General features: G+C 49.2%; 1 protein-coding gene across 1 annotated transcript; it reads left to right on the top strand.

Moving 5' to 3' along the window:
- Nucleotides 1–10164: 10164 nt before the first annotated feature.
- Nucleotides 10165–14424, top strand: HOXA13 (homeobox A13). The gene is made up of 2 exons (XM_047694555.1): nucleotides 10165–11179; nucleotides 11892–14424. Exons 1-2 carry the CDS (start codon nucleotides 10261–10263, stop codon nucleotides 12134–12136), a joined length of 1164 nt encoding a protein of 387 aa, XP_047550511.1. The 5' UTR covers nucleotides 10165–10260; the 3' UTR covers nucleotides 12137–14424.
- Nucleotides 14425–17000: the final 2576 nt, after the last annotated feature.

Below are 17000 nucleotides of genomic sequence, written 5' to 3'. Positions count from 1 at the left end.
CCTCCAGAGTCCTGAGTGACTCAGAGGACCAACAGATCACCACAAAATCCAGGTGAGGCTGGAGGCCATCCCACCCAAGAGTTGCCTGTGACCGTTAACCACCTGCAGGCTGCTGAGGGCCAGACACACTGCGGAGCTACAGGGGCCCAGCTTCCCTGTGGGCACAGGCCATATTTTCGCCCCATCTCTTTCAGGGGGCAGTGGGACTTTGCCTGTCTGCTCCCTCTCACCCAGACGGTCCAGTTTCTGTGGAGAAGTGGGTGTTCCCTCACAACCCTGCAAGAATGAGCCCCACCTATGGAAGGCTGTCTCTTGCCTAAGCTCTCCCCACCTCACCAACGCCTGTTTAACGTGAGGCAGACAGAGAGATGGATGGACTCTCTGCCATCGGCCTCACAGATGCCAAATGCAGGTCTCTGCTGTCCGACCTCACCTGTTTAAAGCAGGGCCTCTCTCCTTAGGACCTCCTAGCTGACCACTTGGGCTGGATCTAAATTCTCCCCTCTTGTTCCATTTATTGTGGCATTACGTCAGCTTACAATTGTCAGGGAGGAAGAGCATTCCCAGGGCGCCTTCTGTATCATCAAGGGTTATATACACACCACATTTCAGTGGATGAATCCCAGGACTTTGTGGAGCCACAATTTGGCACCTGCAGCAGGGGGTCTATGGCTCCACTGAGGTTTTCCAGACCCTCAGGTGGGGACTGCAGGGGACAGCAATGACTGCCAAGAGTTGCCCTCCGTAGGAGGACCCCACCTTATGTTTAGTCCACAGCTGTCCCAAATGGCCTCTCCGCTCCTCCTCTTGCCCATCAAGTTGCCTTCCCCACACCTCCCCATACTTGGGGCTTAGATCCTCCCTGATTCTCAAAGGAAGGCTCAGGGAACCCCATTTCTTTGGCTTTGTTGTTATCCTCCCCCAAACCTGAAAGTAACTGGATACAGTAAATGAGATTATTCAAGGCAAATGCATCACAGCCCTTCATTAAGATATTAGCCAACCCCATCACACTCCGAAGTACATCTCCAAAGGACCAAGAGGCTTATGGTCCCTTCTGGCCTCCCCTCTGCATCACCTTGCAGGTGGATGGATCTTGTTCTTCACATGGGGAGACCCCCTGAGGTTTTATTGAATCTGGTACAGAGCATTGGAGCGGTGGTGGGAGGAAGATAGGAGGAAGGACTGTGGCTGGACTAACCAGCTTTACTATCAGGGAATTGAAAAACTGAGACTTCTATCCTGTACCAAAGGAACCTGGGATCCAAGGGCCTAAAGCACTTGGGATCCCACATGAGTTCGATGGGCTGACATGTATGCTGGAACAAAGCTGGCCCCCCACTCCCCTGCACTGGCAGACATGACCCTGAAAGCACTGCCCTACCTACTAAGCTAAGCCAGCCCCGGTACCATGGCCGGATCCCACAGTCCCAGCCAGCCCTACTCTGCTCTGCTCCCAGCTCAGGCCCATGGGGATGTCTATTCCTCAGGGTGACAAACGAGTGTGCTTGCTCTCAATGACATCAAATTACTTTGCACTAGCCAAGGGTCCCATGACCCGACATAACCTCACATTAGGTCCTAGAAATGTAAAGAAATATGGCCTTTTTAAAAGTGGTTGAGAGCATGTAATTGCTAGCAGGCTTGAGGGCTTGTCCCAAGTCTGGCTCACGGCCTATGCTGGGGCATCTGATAGCAGCCAGAATTCCTTGCTTGGGCTCTCCCATTGGGGAGAAGTTCACGTCCACATTTAATGCTGGTCCACAATTGGTTTCTTAAAGCCCAGATTATTTATTATTTATTATTATTATTTTTTATTAATTTGAAAGACAGAAATCACAAGTAGGCAGAGAGGCAGGCAGAGAGAGAGAGAGAGGAGGAAACAGGCTCTCTGGAAGAGATCCAGATGCGGGGCTCGATCCCAGGACCCTGAGATCATCATGACCTGAGCCGAAGGCAGAGGCTTCAACCCTCTGAGCCACTCAGGCACCCCAGCCCAGATTATTTTTGTGTGGTGAAAGAAATCAAATCGTTGGTAGGAAGCTTGTGGCCTAAGCACCCCCTCCTCACCAGCGGTGGCAGGGGGTTGGGGGAGCAGCCAGGCTTCAGAGAATTGGCTTTCTGAGACAACGAATTTCTGCAGAGCTTTAAAAACACAGGCCTACTTTGGGCTCCTGTAGCTTGACTTTCTGTTGGCAATTATGGTTTCCTCACTTCTTGTTTTCTGCCCTACCATCTCTCCCTTCCTCTTTGTCTCCCAGCTTTTCTGGGGCATTTCTCTTCCTTCTCCCTCTTCCTCTGAATCTCCTTATTTCTGCAGTCCCTACCCTGACCCCTACCCAGACCCTAAGCCCCTTGGGAATTCCATCTTAGAGTCAGGAGACCAGGACCCTCCAATGAGCTGCGGTGCCCAAGGCACCAGTAGACTTCAACCTTGCTAATGCCCTACAGTCTGCAGGGAAGGGACTCATGACCAATGTCTCCAGGGGCTTCCGGAGAGTATAGCTGGAGCTATCAGAGGGTTATAGAAATTTGTGCACATAATTTCTCCTATTGTTTAAATTAAGCATCCCTTATAAGTTTAGACAAATAGCCCTTTTCTAATACAATGAGTGGCTATTTTAGCATATATTATTAGCACCAAAGCATGTGGAGCAAAAGTGTCCTAGATATTTAAGGACTCCTAAAAAAAAAAAAAAAAAAAAAAAGGAGAGAGAGAGAGAGAACTAAGGAACCATAAACAATCTAAATGCAAAATAGCCCAACACTCTGCCACAGCAAGGATGACTAATATTCACTCAGAACGGGGGTTAGAAGGTAAGTAGCTGCCTGGTCTAGGACTTGTCAAATTCAACAGATTACTATTTTCTACTTTCGAATCTTTGTTTTCAAAAGTCGCCAAGGCTCTTAGTTGGATCACCCTTCATAATTTGCTGGGGAGGACCATGCTCATTGTCAAGTAAACCACTGAATTAAAACAAAGCAAAACAAACCACAATGTCTTTACTAATTTTTAAAAATCTTTTGCTGCTGAGATTTTAGAAAATACATAGAATTTCTTCCTGAAAACTATGGTTGCTGAGAGGAGCTATCAATCCACTGCAAATATTTCCTTCCTACCTCAATCATTAGAAATCCTTTCTGATTTCTACCAGGGAAAGAAGTGTGTTGAAATGGGAAATGTTTCTTTTTCCAATAGAAGGGATACAGGTTAACTTGGAACCCAGAAAGGACTGAGGCATGGTTGTCATCTCTCACCCAAATCCTACCCAGCAGTACAAATCTTCCATTAAAGGATAAGACACTCATGGAAAAAGGTAACATAAGTCTCCTTCATGCATATACATATTTGATAAAGAAGAGACATAAAATTTCCAACAAGCAAAATGCACTCACACTCCAAACTCCTTTTTTGCTCATATTCCTCTTAGGTGGACCCTCAAGTCTTTCTAGATTCTAATCAGAACAATTCAGTTTCAAACATACTGACCCCTTTCTCTCAGACATAGGAAGAATTCCTTTTTATTGAGCAATATTACTCAACCTTGAAATTTATTCTCAAAATCCTGGTGGAAGTGAAATGATTCGATGTCTGTGATTTACTTTAAAATTCTCCAGGAAAAAAAAAAAAAAAAGAAAGGAAAGAAAAAAAGAGTGGAAGTGGATGATGAAACATGAAAGACAAAATGACAGTTGTGGTTGAAACTAGGAATTGGGTATATAGGGGTTCATTATACTTTTGTGTGTGCGGAAAATTCTGTAATAAAAAGATTTCTTAAAATGCTGTGCTAGGCAAAGGTGAAAAAAATTATCCCTGCAGGGTTTCGAATAAAAACTCAGTCCGTTGGGTAGCACCTGGAATTACCCGCTTAATCTTCTTTTTCCGCGAACGGAAAACGATCTTACTCCCTTTTCATTCCTCCGGCTTCAGCCGGCCATCCTCAGGCTTTCTTTCCGGCAAGCTCCCTTTTCCCAACCCATAAACTGAGCATCCAAACTCGAGGTTGGGGGCTGATTAATGGAGCTTCCGTACTCGGCTCTCCTGACTAGAGTGTAAATACCCATAAAAACTAATATCAAAAGTTTTTATTGAGCTGCTTCGTTTCCCCGAGCGTTGGGCTGAGTGGGGGCTGGAGCAGCGGGACAAAGGAGCGGCGGCTGCGCCACGAGCAGCGTCGGTGCTCCTGATGGGCTCCGAGCGGGTCCCCAGAGCCAGCCAGAGTTTCTGGGGAGGACACCCGAACCAGGTAAATGCCAGTCAGGGACTCGCCTTCCACTGGGGACAGGTGTATTTATAAAGCCAAGGGAGGAGGGAATGGAGAGAGAGGTCGGAAAAATCAGAAGGAGTAGGGAGAAGCCAGCCACCCCAAAGTATGTCGCCAAGCTGGTCCAGCAGGAGGAAAGAGTCTTCCTCGAGACTCGGTGTGCTTGTATTTCAGGCACATGACGTTGGCTGTCCGCGTCCCCTGGGTGCGTGCGTGCATTTGATGTGCAAGTATGTGTGTGTATCAAGGCACACACGTCGTTATGCTGATTACAGGACATAACGTGCGGTTCTCTTCTCTGTTCCCCAAGCTCGTGGCTGTGCTGGTGAGTTTCCTTCCCTCGATAGTTCCGTGCGTCACGAACTCGCAACCCGGGTCGGGGACGTCGGAGTCTTCAGGGTTCAGAGCAGACACCGACTCCCGCGGGCCCAGGCCGCGTGGCCGCCTGACTGCCTGCGCGGGTGTCTCCGCGAGAAAGCCGGGGCTCCGGGGGGCCAGGCTTACGTCCCCAACCCCTGTTTCCTTCGAACGCTCGAATGTCTTCAGTGCATTTGTTGACATAATGAACCCACAGCCCGGCGCTGGTTTCCTGTTTTGTTGACGGCGTGAGCATCGAGCTAGGATAGGTTGGAGGCCGGCGGGTGGGACTCCTTTCGGGCAGTGGTGGGGCAGGCAGCCGCGGGTCCAGGGACCTCTCGCCCTTTTCCCGTCAGCGCTGCCAGGAATTCCTCCGGCGGCCCTGCGCTCTCCCAGCGCCCAGCCCGGTGACGGGGAGCTCACTCCCTGGGTGGCAGGGGACCCACGGTCCATCCGGCCCCGCACCTCCGCCGCCAGCTGGGGACTGCAAGAAGGCGTTTCTTCCTTCCGGCTGAGAGCGTCTCTTGAGTTCTTTCAGCTTCTAATGTGCTACCTCTTTTAAGCAAATGTTGAGTTTCCAGGTCCGGTCAAGAGCAGAGCGTTGGCCCCCTCGGGGCAGGCGGTGTCCCCTCACCACCACTACCACCACCCGCAGAATCACCAGTCCTCGCTGAGCGCGAGGGAGGTGGACCTCAGAGGCGGCAATGCTCCCTTCGCTCCAAGTTTGCGCCAACCGTGGGGAGTCTGGGCTCTGATGGCTGGCACTGTGCAGAGGGAATTGCTCCTCCAGGGAGGCTGGGACCTGGGACTGGTTGTTCTAAAGGGGGAGGGAGACTTTCCTGTTTGGGGACTTTCTGGGGGAAACACTGCAGGGCAGAGCTATGAATGGGGTCCTCCCCCCGCTTCTGCTTTTGCCAGGCACTGTGCCCTGGTGGCCTTGAAGGCCAGGGGCTGGAAGGAACCCACCTGAGGCAGGAGGAGCGCTGTTCCTCCAAAAACTTGCCCTCATCAAAGCTCACTGGGGTGAGATCTTAAAGGCAAGGTGGAGTCTGTGTGGGTTTTTCTGGACCTTGCACTTTCTCCAATTTTCTCCGTGTCAGCATTGGTCATCACCAGTACCAGGTTACTTCCCACAATCCAAAACTATCCCTACAGCCTTGGGTCTTTTGCTGCCTCATTAATGCTTCAAATGCACAAAAATATGGAGTGAGAGCTTGAGCAAGTGACTCTGGAGGCACCATTTGTCTGCCTACTGGCCAGCTAAGTTTCTTCAGAACGTACCCTTCCTCCTTAAGCTTCTGCCCTGTTGGGCAAGCCCCAAAGCCCACCACGAACAGAACAGCCCCACTTGTATCTTTTCTAAGCCGTCTGGTCAACCACAGATTCTGAGATACGATTTGGTTTGGGTGTTTTTCTTTCTCTCTTGTTCTCTTTCTCTCTTAGCCAGCCTCAGCTCCTCAGTCATTTCCACTCCCCACTTTGGATCTTTCTTCCTTTGCCATTATCTCCATGCCCCCCACCCCTCCTGCGGTGGGAGAGAGAGGGTTAAGATGTTCTGCAAATGCAGCTCGTAAAGCTGCTTGGATACATTAGAAACACATGAATATCCTGAAATACAAAGTGTCTTTAAAACCAGGGGAGGAATGTTTATCCTAATGCTGGATGGATGCAGAGAAACAGTGCCAGGGACTAGTGCTGACAGCCTCCTCCAAGTTAAAGTGAGAGCAGGTAAATTTCATTTGCTAGTGAAAATCAAACTCGATTAAAACCTGGTTTCCTTTTGTCCTTTTCTCGTCCAACCCTGAAAGCCCAGGGCTCTGTGACCCAAGCTGGCAGCGAATACCCCCACCTCCCACCGCCCAAAAAAACACAGCCAAGGTCTCTTTCTTCAGCAGGAGGTTCCAGGGCAGCCAAAACCCTGCAGGGCACCCTGGCCTGCACTAGGAGGTTAGAAGCCATGCCTGCTAAGGACCTGGCAAGGGAAGGGGTCTGGCAGCTCCTGGAACAAAGGCTAAACCACTAAGATGCCGTCCTCTGATCTTGCCCATGCTGCCCACTCAGGGCTCCTCTGGAAGAAATCAGGGAGCCCCAGACAGAGCCTAACTCTACTCCTGCTGCCCTGTTGCTCAATGGCCACTGCGCCTGCAGATGCAGATCCCAGTGGGTACCCTGACGTCCTCAGCCTAGCCCGCAAAGACTCTGAGGATAAAACTGCCATCTCCAGGATTCAGGTTGATGGTGCCTCCCTGTAGGGCTATCGGACGGAATCCATGAGCCTGACAGACAAAAAAAGCAGAGAGATGGCTTCAGAGGGTGAGACCCAACGAGCTCCGCAGGCAAGTGAGTCTTGATCTCGCCTTTAGGAAAAGAGGAAGAACATTAGGAGAATCTGTGCTTGCTTCCAAGGCACACTCCTTCACCACACACTTCTTCCCTGCCCTCCAACATTTCTTTTCCCACAGAAAACCAGTTTGGTGGCTATCTGGAAGAGCTAAGAGGTAAAGAAATAGTAGTAGGAGCCACTAATGAATCTCATATTTCCCTGGCCAAAGGACACGAAGGGAGAGAGATTTTCTTGCTTCAAAGTGAGTAGAAATTCTAGAAACTAAGACTAAATTATTCACAGAACTCATTCAAATTCTAGAAACTATCCCCACTGGTCGGTGGCTACAACCCGACATCTAACAGGACCTGCAGATTTAAAAACAATGAAAGCACACCAGGACGCCATTGACTTGCTTGGTTTAAAAAAAAAAAATCATTGCATATATATATATATATATATATATATATATATATATATATATCTCGAGATCGAAGACAAAAAAGGGAACAAGCAGGCTGCCTCCCTCTAAGTAACCATGACTTAAAAGTGTTTATAAGTTGATAGAAAGATATGGGGAACTAAGAAAATATCCAAATTACTTGATCGCTAAAGATCTACCACAAAGCTCAATAAGTAATTCAGGAGCCGACAAGTTTCAGGAGCAAAACCTAATTTGAGATGCAAACCAAAAACTTCCCGCAGCGCCAGTCCCTCCCAGACAAACCTGCTTCTTGCTTCTTAGCAGACAAGATCATTTTTGGTGAGGAGGGACCCAGTCGACTTTGGCAGTCCGTGGAGCTGGGGCCCTTCCTCTGCATCCAGGGCTTGGTCTCCGGTGAAGTGGGGAGAGGGAGGGAGGAATGTGGAGCTGGCCTTGGCCGCTGTGTGCACCAGCAGCTGCGCCATGGCCAGAGGTGAGCTGGCACGGGCGCCGGCTGGTGGGGGCTCCCTGCGCTGTGTTTTCGTTTTTCTGGGTCTGGCTGGAAAACAGAAGAGGCTCGAAGCCCGGGCCAAGAGAGCAGGGTGGAGGCAGAGAAGAAGAGTCTGTAAACACCGCCCCAAAATCTTCACAAAAGCAAGGGGGGGGGACTGGGTAACCAAACAGAGAAAGAAAGAGTAATTCCAAAGAAAAAAGAATCAAGAGTGAGAGAAGGAAGGTGAGCAGTGGGCCTTGCGGCAGCTCCCTGAATCTCCCCGCTTGCAAGGCAGTTCTCACACAGGCTAGACTGCAACTTTCAACTTGACCTTGGCCTCTAGCCGTGTCTGACCCGTATGTAAAACAGCCCTCAAGTCCTCAGGAACTGGGGCCTCGAACCCTATCCTGTCTCTTTGTCACTGTGAGTTTTACAATGCCACTTGGAGGAAGGAAGGGGGGAGAACAGGGCCGGAAAGTAACACAAAAATCAAGTCCCTACAGAGGCTAGTTCCTTAGTCTGCAAATGGCCATTCAGGGAGGAGGTAAACTGGAGGCAGATCAATATTTACCCGGAGCTACTAAAAAGGCAGGACGGAAAAGGTACACTGCGTACATGTATGATGGGAGGGAGGTGTCATAGAAGGCTTTATTGTTGGGCAGCACTTAAACATTGGTCCCCGCAAACCCAAGGATTAAGGCAGATAAAAGCTGGAGCCCAGCCTCATTGGTCTGGGCTCTGCAGGAAAACCAGGAGCCTTAGGGAGCAGATCAGGGCAAGGAATTGGGGCTGGGGACATTTGCAACACTCTGAACTTCTGGCTGAGTCTGCAAGCTAGAAGGGGATGGCAAGTCCACACTTCTGATGCCCATCCCAATGCTCTGGGATGAAAGGGAGTCCAGCGCTCTCCCCAAACCTGACATTCCTGTAGAATACACCCACTTTCACTTTGAACGTTTGTTCCCCTTCTGGACGTTTGATCAGCTCACAGCCTCCACAATCAGTAATGGAAGTATGTAACCACAAAGCAACAGGACCCTCATAATCACCCACCAAGAAATGATGGCTGCTTGGCTCTTCCACCACCAACACCCCACCGTGTTCTCACGAAAGGGTCTGCATTTTCCAGATACAGAGGAAAGACTTCTCTGGCTGGTTCTTGGACAGAGGGAGGACTCCAGCTTCTGCAGGCTGGAGACAATGCTCTCCCCAGTTCTCCTTGGGTGGAAGGCATGAAATAGCTCCATCAAGCCCTCTTCTCCTGTTCCAAAATGAAGTGAAATAGGGAGTGTCCAGGTGCCTGAAGAACGGGCTCCAGCCCAAGATCTATGAAGCCATTAGGCCCTAGAAAGGGAGTCCTAATCAGCACCCGGGGCTGTTCCTTTTAAACTTCCAGGACAGGACAGCCTGGCTGGAGATGCGGAGAACCAGAGAATACTGCGCGCAGATTGCTCCCAAGTCTCTGGAGAAGGAAGAGCTGTTATCAGGGCAGAGTGTGACACAGTCTCTATACCTAAGTGTGAGCGTCTGATCAGAGTACACTTGAATATGAGTGCGTATGTCAGTGTGGGTGTGAGGGGGTCGTTCTGACACCCTACGGGCCTAAGCGCAAGTGTATGAAATTGCCCGCCAGCACTGTAGACAGGAAAGCGGAGAGCGCTCCTAAACACAGTCCAAGCTTTCCAGGGGAACGTCCTGGGACCCATGAGCCAGGCGCATCCGCGAATGCCCCGCCACGATCCCCTGGAGGGAGTCAAATCTTGACGCTCTCGAAGCCAAAAGCGCTAGTGTCCACGCTACGGTCCCACTGCAGAAAGACTCGCGGATACCTGGAAAGAAAACAGCTTCAAAGGCCCCAAGAAACATCCAGCCTGGACTACGCCCCATTTCCGCTACTATCCCATTCCCAGCCGCCCGCCGATTTACCTGACCTACTCCCACTGCTTCAGATCTCCACGCAACAGCGCGTCGCCGTCCCCTCCCCGCCTAATTCTGCCCTGGGCCCCACTGGGACAGAGGAAGGGAAGGGGGAGCTGCGAGGAGGCCGCCCTTCTTTCCCTACCCCACCCGCCGTCTTCCGCCCCCACTCGCCCGCGTCCCCCGCCTCTCCCCTGGGTGAATGGTTCGCGGCCGCGCGGCGGGCGCTGGCGCTGGGGACCGCGCGGGCGGCGGCGGGGACCGCGGGCGCACAGAGCAGAACCGGGGTTGGAGCCGCCCGCTTTGCATACGCCGTGGGCGGAGCGGGATGGGGGCGGGCCAATGGGCGGCCGCCGGGCGCGACCCCGCGGGGCGCGATCCGCCCCCCTCGCTCGGGCCCCGGCCCCGCGCCGCGCGCTCTTCACTTCTTGGGGGCTTTTTAAAACAGCGCCACTGGGGTCTTCTCCATGCGGCTCGGGCTATGACAGCCTCCGTGCTCCTCCACCCCCGCTGGATCGAGCCCACCGTCATGTTTCTCTACGACAACGGCGGTGGCTTGGTGGCCGACGAACTCAACAAGAACATGGAAGGGGCGGCGGCGGCGGCGGCAGCGGCGGCGGCGGCGGCGGCGGCCGGGGCCGGGGGCGGGGGCTTCCCCCACCCGGCGGCTGCGGCCGCGGGGGGCAACTTCTCGGTGGCAGCGGCGGCCGCAGCGGCCGCGGCGGCCGCAGCTAACCAGTGCCGCAACCTGATGGCGCATCCGGCGCCCCTGGCGCCCGGCGCCGCGGCCGCCTACAACAGCGCGCCCGGGGAGGCGCCCCCGTCGGCCGCCGCCGCTGCCGCTGCCGCCGCCGCCGCCGCCGCCGCGGCTGCGTCGTCCTCGGGAGGGCCGGGCCCCGCGGGCCCAGCGGGCGCCGAGGCCGCCAAGCAGTGCAGTCCCTGCTCGGCGGCGGCGCAGAGCTCGTCGGGGCCCGCGGCGCTGCCCTACGGCTATTTCGGCAGCGGCTACTACCCGTGCGCCCGCATGGGCCCGCACCCCAACGCCATCAAGTCGTGCGCGCAGCCCGCCTCGGCCGCCGCCGCTGCGGCCGCCTTCGCTGACAAGTACATGGATACCGCCGGCCCCGCGGCGGATGAGTTCAGCTCCCGCGCTAAGGAGTTCGCCTTCTACCACCAAGGCTACGCGCCCGGGCCTTACCACCACCATCAGCCCGTGCCTGGCTACCTGGATATGCCGGTGGTGCCCGGCCTGGGGGGCCCCGGCGAGTCGCGCCACGAGCCCCTGGGTCTTCCCATGGAAAGCTACCAGCCCTGGGCGCTGCCCAACGGCTGGAACGGCCAAATGTACTGCCCCAAAGAGCAGGCGCAGCCTCCCCATCTCTGGAAGTCCACTCTGCCCGGTAAATGGCGCCCCCTTCTCAACCCCGGTCCTCCGGCTCTGCTCCAGCTTCTCTGCCGCTCGCTCCCGAGTCACCCTCCTGCCCCTCTGCTCTCCCCTATCCTGGCCTGTCCTGGGGGTGCTGCACCCCTGGGCGCCCGACCCTGGCTGGCTGGCGCGGCCCGGCCTGCCCTTGAGTTGGGCTGGCTCCTGGCTTTCCCTGGGTGAGGGACGGGAAGAAGCTTGTGGGACCCTGGCGGGCTCCCTTTTCTCTCTGCGTCCTGCCCTCCCCAGCCCTTGACATCGACTTAAGGATGGAAAATTGACCTGGAAACTGTTTCCCAAATTGCCCGTAATCGTTCTCTCGAAATGGCTTCACTGTAGAAGCATCAAGTGTTGGGGCTTGGGGTGTACAGAGAGGAGTCAGGCATAGAAGTGTTGTCCCCTGGCGCTAAGGTGTGGGCCGCTGGGCCAGGCGATCAAGGGAACCCAGAGCGCTGTGCGGACAGGATGGCTCGGTTGGGGTGGTCATTGGAGTCCTAGGCGATTTCATTTCAGTGCAGAACTAACCACCCTCCCCACCGACCCTCCAGGTTGTAGTAGAAGGCTGCATTGTGCAATGCATGGCAAAGGGCAGCTGAGCGCGGCCAGGGGGGTGGCTCAGATTGAGCTGTCGCCTGTGTCCTGGCCTGGGTGTGATCTCTGTGTAACTTGCCTTCTTCCCTATCTTCTAGACGTGGTCTCTCATCCCTCAGATGCCAGCTCCTACAGGCGGGGGAGAAAGAAGCGCGTCCCCTACACCAAGGTGCAATTAAAAGAACTGGAACGGGAATATGCTACAAACAAATTCATTACCAAGGACAAACGGAGGCGGATATCAGCCACAACAAATCTCTCTGAGCGGCAGGTTACAATCTGGTTCCAGAACCGGAGAGTCAAAGAGAAAAAAGTCATCAACAAACTGAAGACCACTAGTTAATGGATTAAAAGTGGAGCAGGAGGGCAACTTGAAGAAATGCTTCAGAACTGGTTGCTTTGCCCAGATAATGAACGTAATTCTTAATAATAATAATTGAAGAATGGGAAAGAGAAAGAGAAAGACACTGGCATTTTGCTTTCCTAAGGGGGATCTCTTTCTCCTTGGTGGAATCTACAACTCTTTTAAAAATTTGCTCTAAGAAAAGGTAAAGACTTCCAGTTCTCCCACCAACCCCACCAGACCGTTAAATGACAAACTCTAGAGTCAAATGTCAGCCCCCAAATATGCAATTTCAGATAAGTTACGCATTTACTGAAATCTTGTAAGTATTTATGTGACCATAATATTTCAAGATACTGTGTTATATGGTAATAATCCAAAAGCTGGTTACAAAAGAAAGAGGCTGTTGTAAACATCTGTTTGTCCTTGGGTCGCCATTGCCATCCCCTTTGCATGTTAAGTGACTGCTCAGGTAAATCTTAGTGAAATTCCTACCATCCTTGTATATTCTGCAAAACATCTTATGTATAGATTTAGAAGGGGAGAGAGAAGAAGGTACTGCAATAATGATCTTGGGCTATTTACAATGAAAAAAGGGAGAGAAGGCTTTTCTGAGGATCATTTGTCTTGGTAGTAAATACAACCAGCTGAGCCTTTGAGGCTACAAGGAAACCCCAGGTTGGGAATGCCCTTCTGACAATAATTTTAAATTACTTAGAACAGCCATATTTTGTGGCATTTGGATTATATTTTCTGCTTGACAGAATTTGTTTTCCAAAGAACTTAATAACTTTAAAAAAAAATATTTAAAGCCTCAAATGTTTCATAGAATTCACGTTATCAGATCTCCTGAGAGGTCCGCCCCGACATGGTGAACCTTGGTTTGAAGAGAATTCATGTTTCACTTAAATTGGTATTTCCAAATATTTACTAAACGTTTTGCTGGAGAGTAATTTTGCTTTTTTTATTTTTTAGAAAACTCAGAACGGAAATCCATTCCCCTGAAACATTTAGATGTTTACATTCTATATTTTGAACTATTAAGGGATTAGTATTTTTTCCTTGTTTATTGTGTTATAAGACTACATTAGGAAGTTTAGGGATTCATCTTTACAGCACATTTTTAATCAAGCAGTTATTTCAACCAACACATTCATTTTGTTCACATTCACTATAAAATGCTATCTTGTAAATAAAGACATTCAGCACACTGTGAAAATGTATTTGTGCACCTGCTTTTCAAACATTTCTACTAAAAATAATAATGAAAAAGAACCTGTAGATAGTGATATAGAAGTATTAATTATGGTAATTAAATAGTCACTGCCATTAAAATCTGAAGGAAATACTCATTATTTTCCAAACTAAACGTGCACTGCGCAGAAAGAAAAGGAGCGGGGTTTGTCCTATACAAACCAAGGACCATTCTTTTCTGTTACTATTCAGCCTTTTTTTTTTTTTTCCACTACAAATTTTTTAAGCAAAAGGAGAAATCCCTCATAACTAAAATCCTAAAAATTTGGATAAGTGCTTCAGGAGAGTTAAAGTGTTAAGCTTTCTGAAAAGGAGAAAGAAGAAAGGAGGAAGAGAGAGTAGAAATTTCCAGGCTCACTGTGGAAAATGAAAACCAGTTGTTGAGTATCAGTGATGCCCAGGCTGTAGTATTTTAAAATCTGGTGTTGGGTCTGCATGTGTCTGAAAGGGCAGGTTTTGATATTTGTTGAAATGACAGGACTAGGAAAGGCCTTAAACCTTGACCTTGACGAAAAAAGACAATTTGTGACCTTGACTTTTGACAGCTCATGAATTGGCCTCGGCTGGATTAGTAGATCAAGGGCGCCACCTCGCGTTGATAAGCTTCCTTGTAATTCTTCAGCTTCAAGGGACTCAAAAGGTCTTACCTCCTTGACTCCTTGTTTTAGAGATTTAGTACTCATTTCTTTGGCTCCAGATGGAACAAATTTGAATATATGTAAGTTATACATGTGCCTGTATATATGTGAATATATATTATATATGTGTATACATGTATACATTTGCATATCGGTGCTCGTGTGTGCTTGTATATATATTTGTAGAATCTGTACAGATATAGTATCACTAATTACCGGTGACCCAAGATGTTTTAATTTAAGGTGATTTCTAGAGTTGAGGTACAAAATGTACTTTCCATGAAGTTGTGCTCCTTTTCTTTAATGACCAAGTATGATTTGTCTTCACAATGCTTGCTCTGCATCAGATTTCTGCAGATCTGCTTTAAAGCTGTACATTTTTGTTACAGTCTAAAAGGTGTTCTTAAATAACCATTTTTTCCTGGCCCTCACCCTCCAAGGTGGTCTACCATCCTAATTAGAGCTATAGGGGAGTCTATACTATACGGCAAATAAAACGTTTCAGATGCCTTACTAACTCTAGAGTTCTAGAGTTACATTTCAGAAATTCAAAGAAACTCACTTCTTAAGAGGTCAGTATGGAGAGCTTAAAGATCTCATATCTACAACATGACCGTAATATGGATGCAGGAGAGTTATCCCGGATAGCTCAGAGCTGGGTGCTGCTCCTGGGTGGTGTGTGCAATCTTATACCGGAGCTTGTGAAGCTGCTGTTTGATTTGTGGAAGAAATAGATGCATTTAATATTAACAATCACCATCAAAACTATAGTAAATACTGTATCTACTATTTACTGGCCCCCAACAACAACACATCAGGTGCTGCATTTAGAGTCATGAATAATACATATGTATGTTTCATAGTTAATATACACAGAGGGTGATGTGTTTTGTTAAATTCATGCTATATGTCTATATAGATACATATAGATATATCTATATATATAGTCTATATATATGTATCTCTATATATACATATATAGAGATATATATGTATGTGTGTGTTAGTGGAACCAGGAGCCTTAGGATGCAGACATTTTGAGATGAGGTTAATTTTATCTTTATGTCAGAGGAAAGTAATTGTGAGTCAAAAAACTGTATTTAACATTTTATGGGGAAAAATATTGGTTGGTTAGAAACCTGGCTGACGGAAACCTCCCCAACCTGAAGACTTAGAGCTTCTTTATAGGTGGAGAATTATAGAATCTCTAAAGCTGTCTCAGAATCAGCATGGTCTTGCAAACGTACATATGGAATGGGATTGTGAAGTGCAATCCAGTTTTGCTGTCCTGAAAGTGGATTTTCACTCCACTTGTGGAAACAAAAGAAAGTAATTCTTCAGATCAAGCTCCCCACATCGTGTGCCCCAGCACTCACTCCCTTTCTAAATGAGCTTCCATCGAGCCCAAATGTTTAAAGTGGTGGAAAATCCCCCTGAAAACTGGATCATACTGTGTGTTTGCGGAACAGCTCCAAAGGGGACTCTTTTGTTGACGGGGGATATTTTTCTTTAGATGTAAGAAATATTCTGAGCCTCAGGCCTAGGAAGGAGGCCAACAGCAGCTCTGCAGACGGAATACCACCCCTTCCACAATCCATCGCAGGAACTCTGGGTAAAGTAGTAGTTTTCTTTTTTTTCCTCTCTCTTCGGTTTTTGAAACTAATGACAGAAGATATGTCAGGGTTTGTGTTTTTGTCTTTCCCTGTTCTAAAAGGGTTGTTAATAATGTCCGTCTTACCTAACTCCCCTCTTCTTTAAAATTCCCATGGATATACCCGATAACCTGAAGCAAACATGGATTATGGTGGCTCCCTAATGCCCGAATAGCAATTAGCCTAAACCTTTAGAAAAGAATACATCCAGGAGAATTCTACATAAGAATAATGACATGGGACACCAGGATAGTGTTGTGGAATAGCTGATTCAAAATTTTTTTTTTCCTAAAAGGGAAACCTTTTCTGAACAACACATTGTAAATATGGAAACAGCTAGACACCATTTTCATCTATTAAATTTACAAAGATTTTTAATCCTGTAATGGCCTACCATTTGAAAAATTGTAAACGTAGGACTTAAAAAAAAACAACACCCACTTTTCCCATATGCTCTTAATTCTGTCAAATTTATTAAAGTATTTGAAGTGGATGATTGTAAAATGTCACTTTGCATTTAACTACTATTTATACCTGATGCAGAACTGAAGCCATCCGTTTAAATTGTTATTTAAAAAAAAAAGAGAGAGAGAAGCAATAATTTTTAAAGAAGGGAGAAGAAAAAGTATTCTTTTTAAAAAAAAAACTCAACCTAATTGAAGTGTTTTCTTAAAAATTCACGAGGCGGTGAAATTCAGCTGGGGTGATACGTATGTGTGCGGGTAGTTAATGACACAGATTTCACCTTATAATGTGCGTGCAGATCACACCCTGCTGCGCGTGTCTGGAGGGTTCTGTGAAGATGCGGCGTCTCGCTCCCTCTCTACGAATTCCCGAGTTTCGAAGCGGAGACGAACGCTGTCCCGGACTGCTAAAGCCCAGACCCGGTGGGTTCAGAGGCAGCCCTTCCGGATTTGCGGACCTCTACTCGAGAGACGCTAGGAGCTCCCTGATTTATGCGCATTCCTTTAAAGTTGATCGAATGCGTGTCAGCAGCCCAAGACCTGGAGAATCAGAGAAATGTGCAGCGAGTAGCCCACATCCCATTTTTCATAAGCAGTGATGTAGCGTTCTCCAAGCGGCCTGGGGAGATTTATGCCTAGGTTTTAGGACCCGCCGGCAATAATGAAGTTTTCAGCTGCTACGCCGCCGGGTAAATAACAGCCGGCCTCGTTCTTTATGAAAACACCCACTTTCTGAGGGGCTGCTGCAACCGTCGCACGTCCACCCAGCGCCACCGAATGCCTGCGAGGTGTTCGCTCTTTTTAATCTGATTTTTGAAGGGAAGAGAAAAGACGCTGGCGCGGGAAAATCCCCTCC

Source organism: Lutra lutra, chromosome 11 (genome assembly GCF_902655055.1).
Source record: "Lutra lutra chromosome 11, mLutLut1.2, whole genome shotgun sequence".
Taxonomy (NCBI): Eukaryota; Metazoa; Chordata; class Mammalia; order Carnivora; family Mustelidae; genus Lutra; species Lutra lutra.
The sequence above is the reverse complement of the archived record's forward strand: the minus strand, read 5'-3'. Positions and strand labels throughout refer to the sequence as shown.

Coding starts and splice junctions, on each gene's coding strand:
- HOXA13 (XM_047694555.1), top strand. CDS start 10,261: ATGACAGCCTCCGTGCTCCTCCACCCCCGCTGGATCGAGCCCACCGTC. Junction 11,180..11,891: donor CTGGAAGTCCACTCTGCCCG/GTAAATGGCGCC, acceptor CCTATCTTCTAG/ACGTGGTCTCTCATCCCTCA.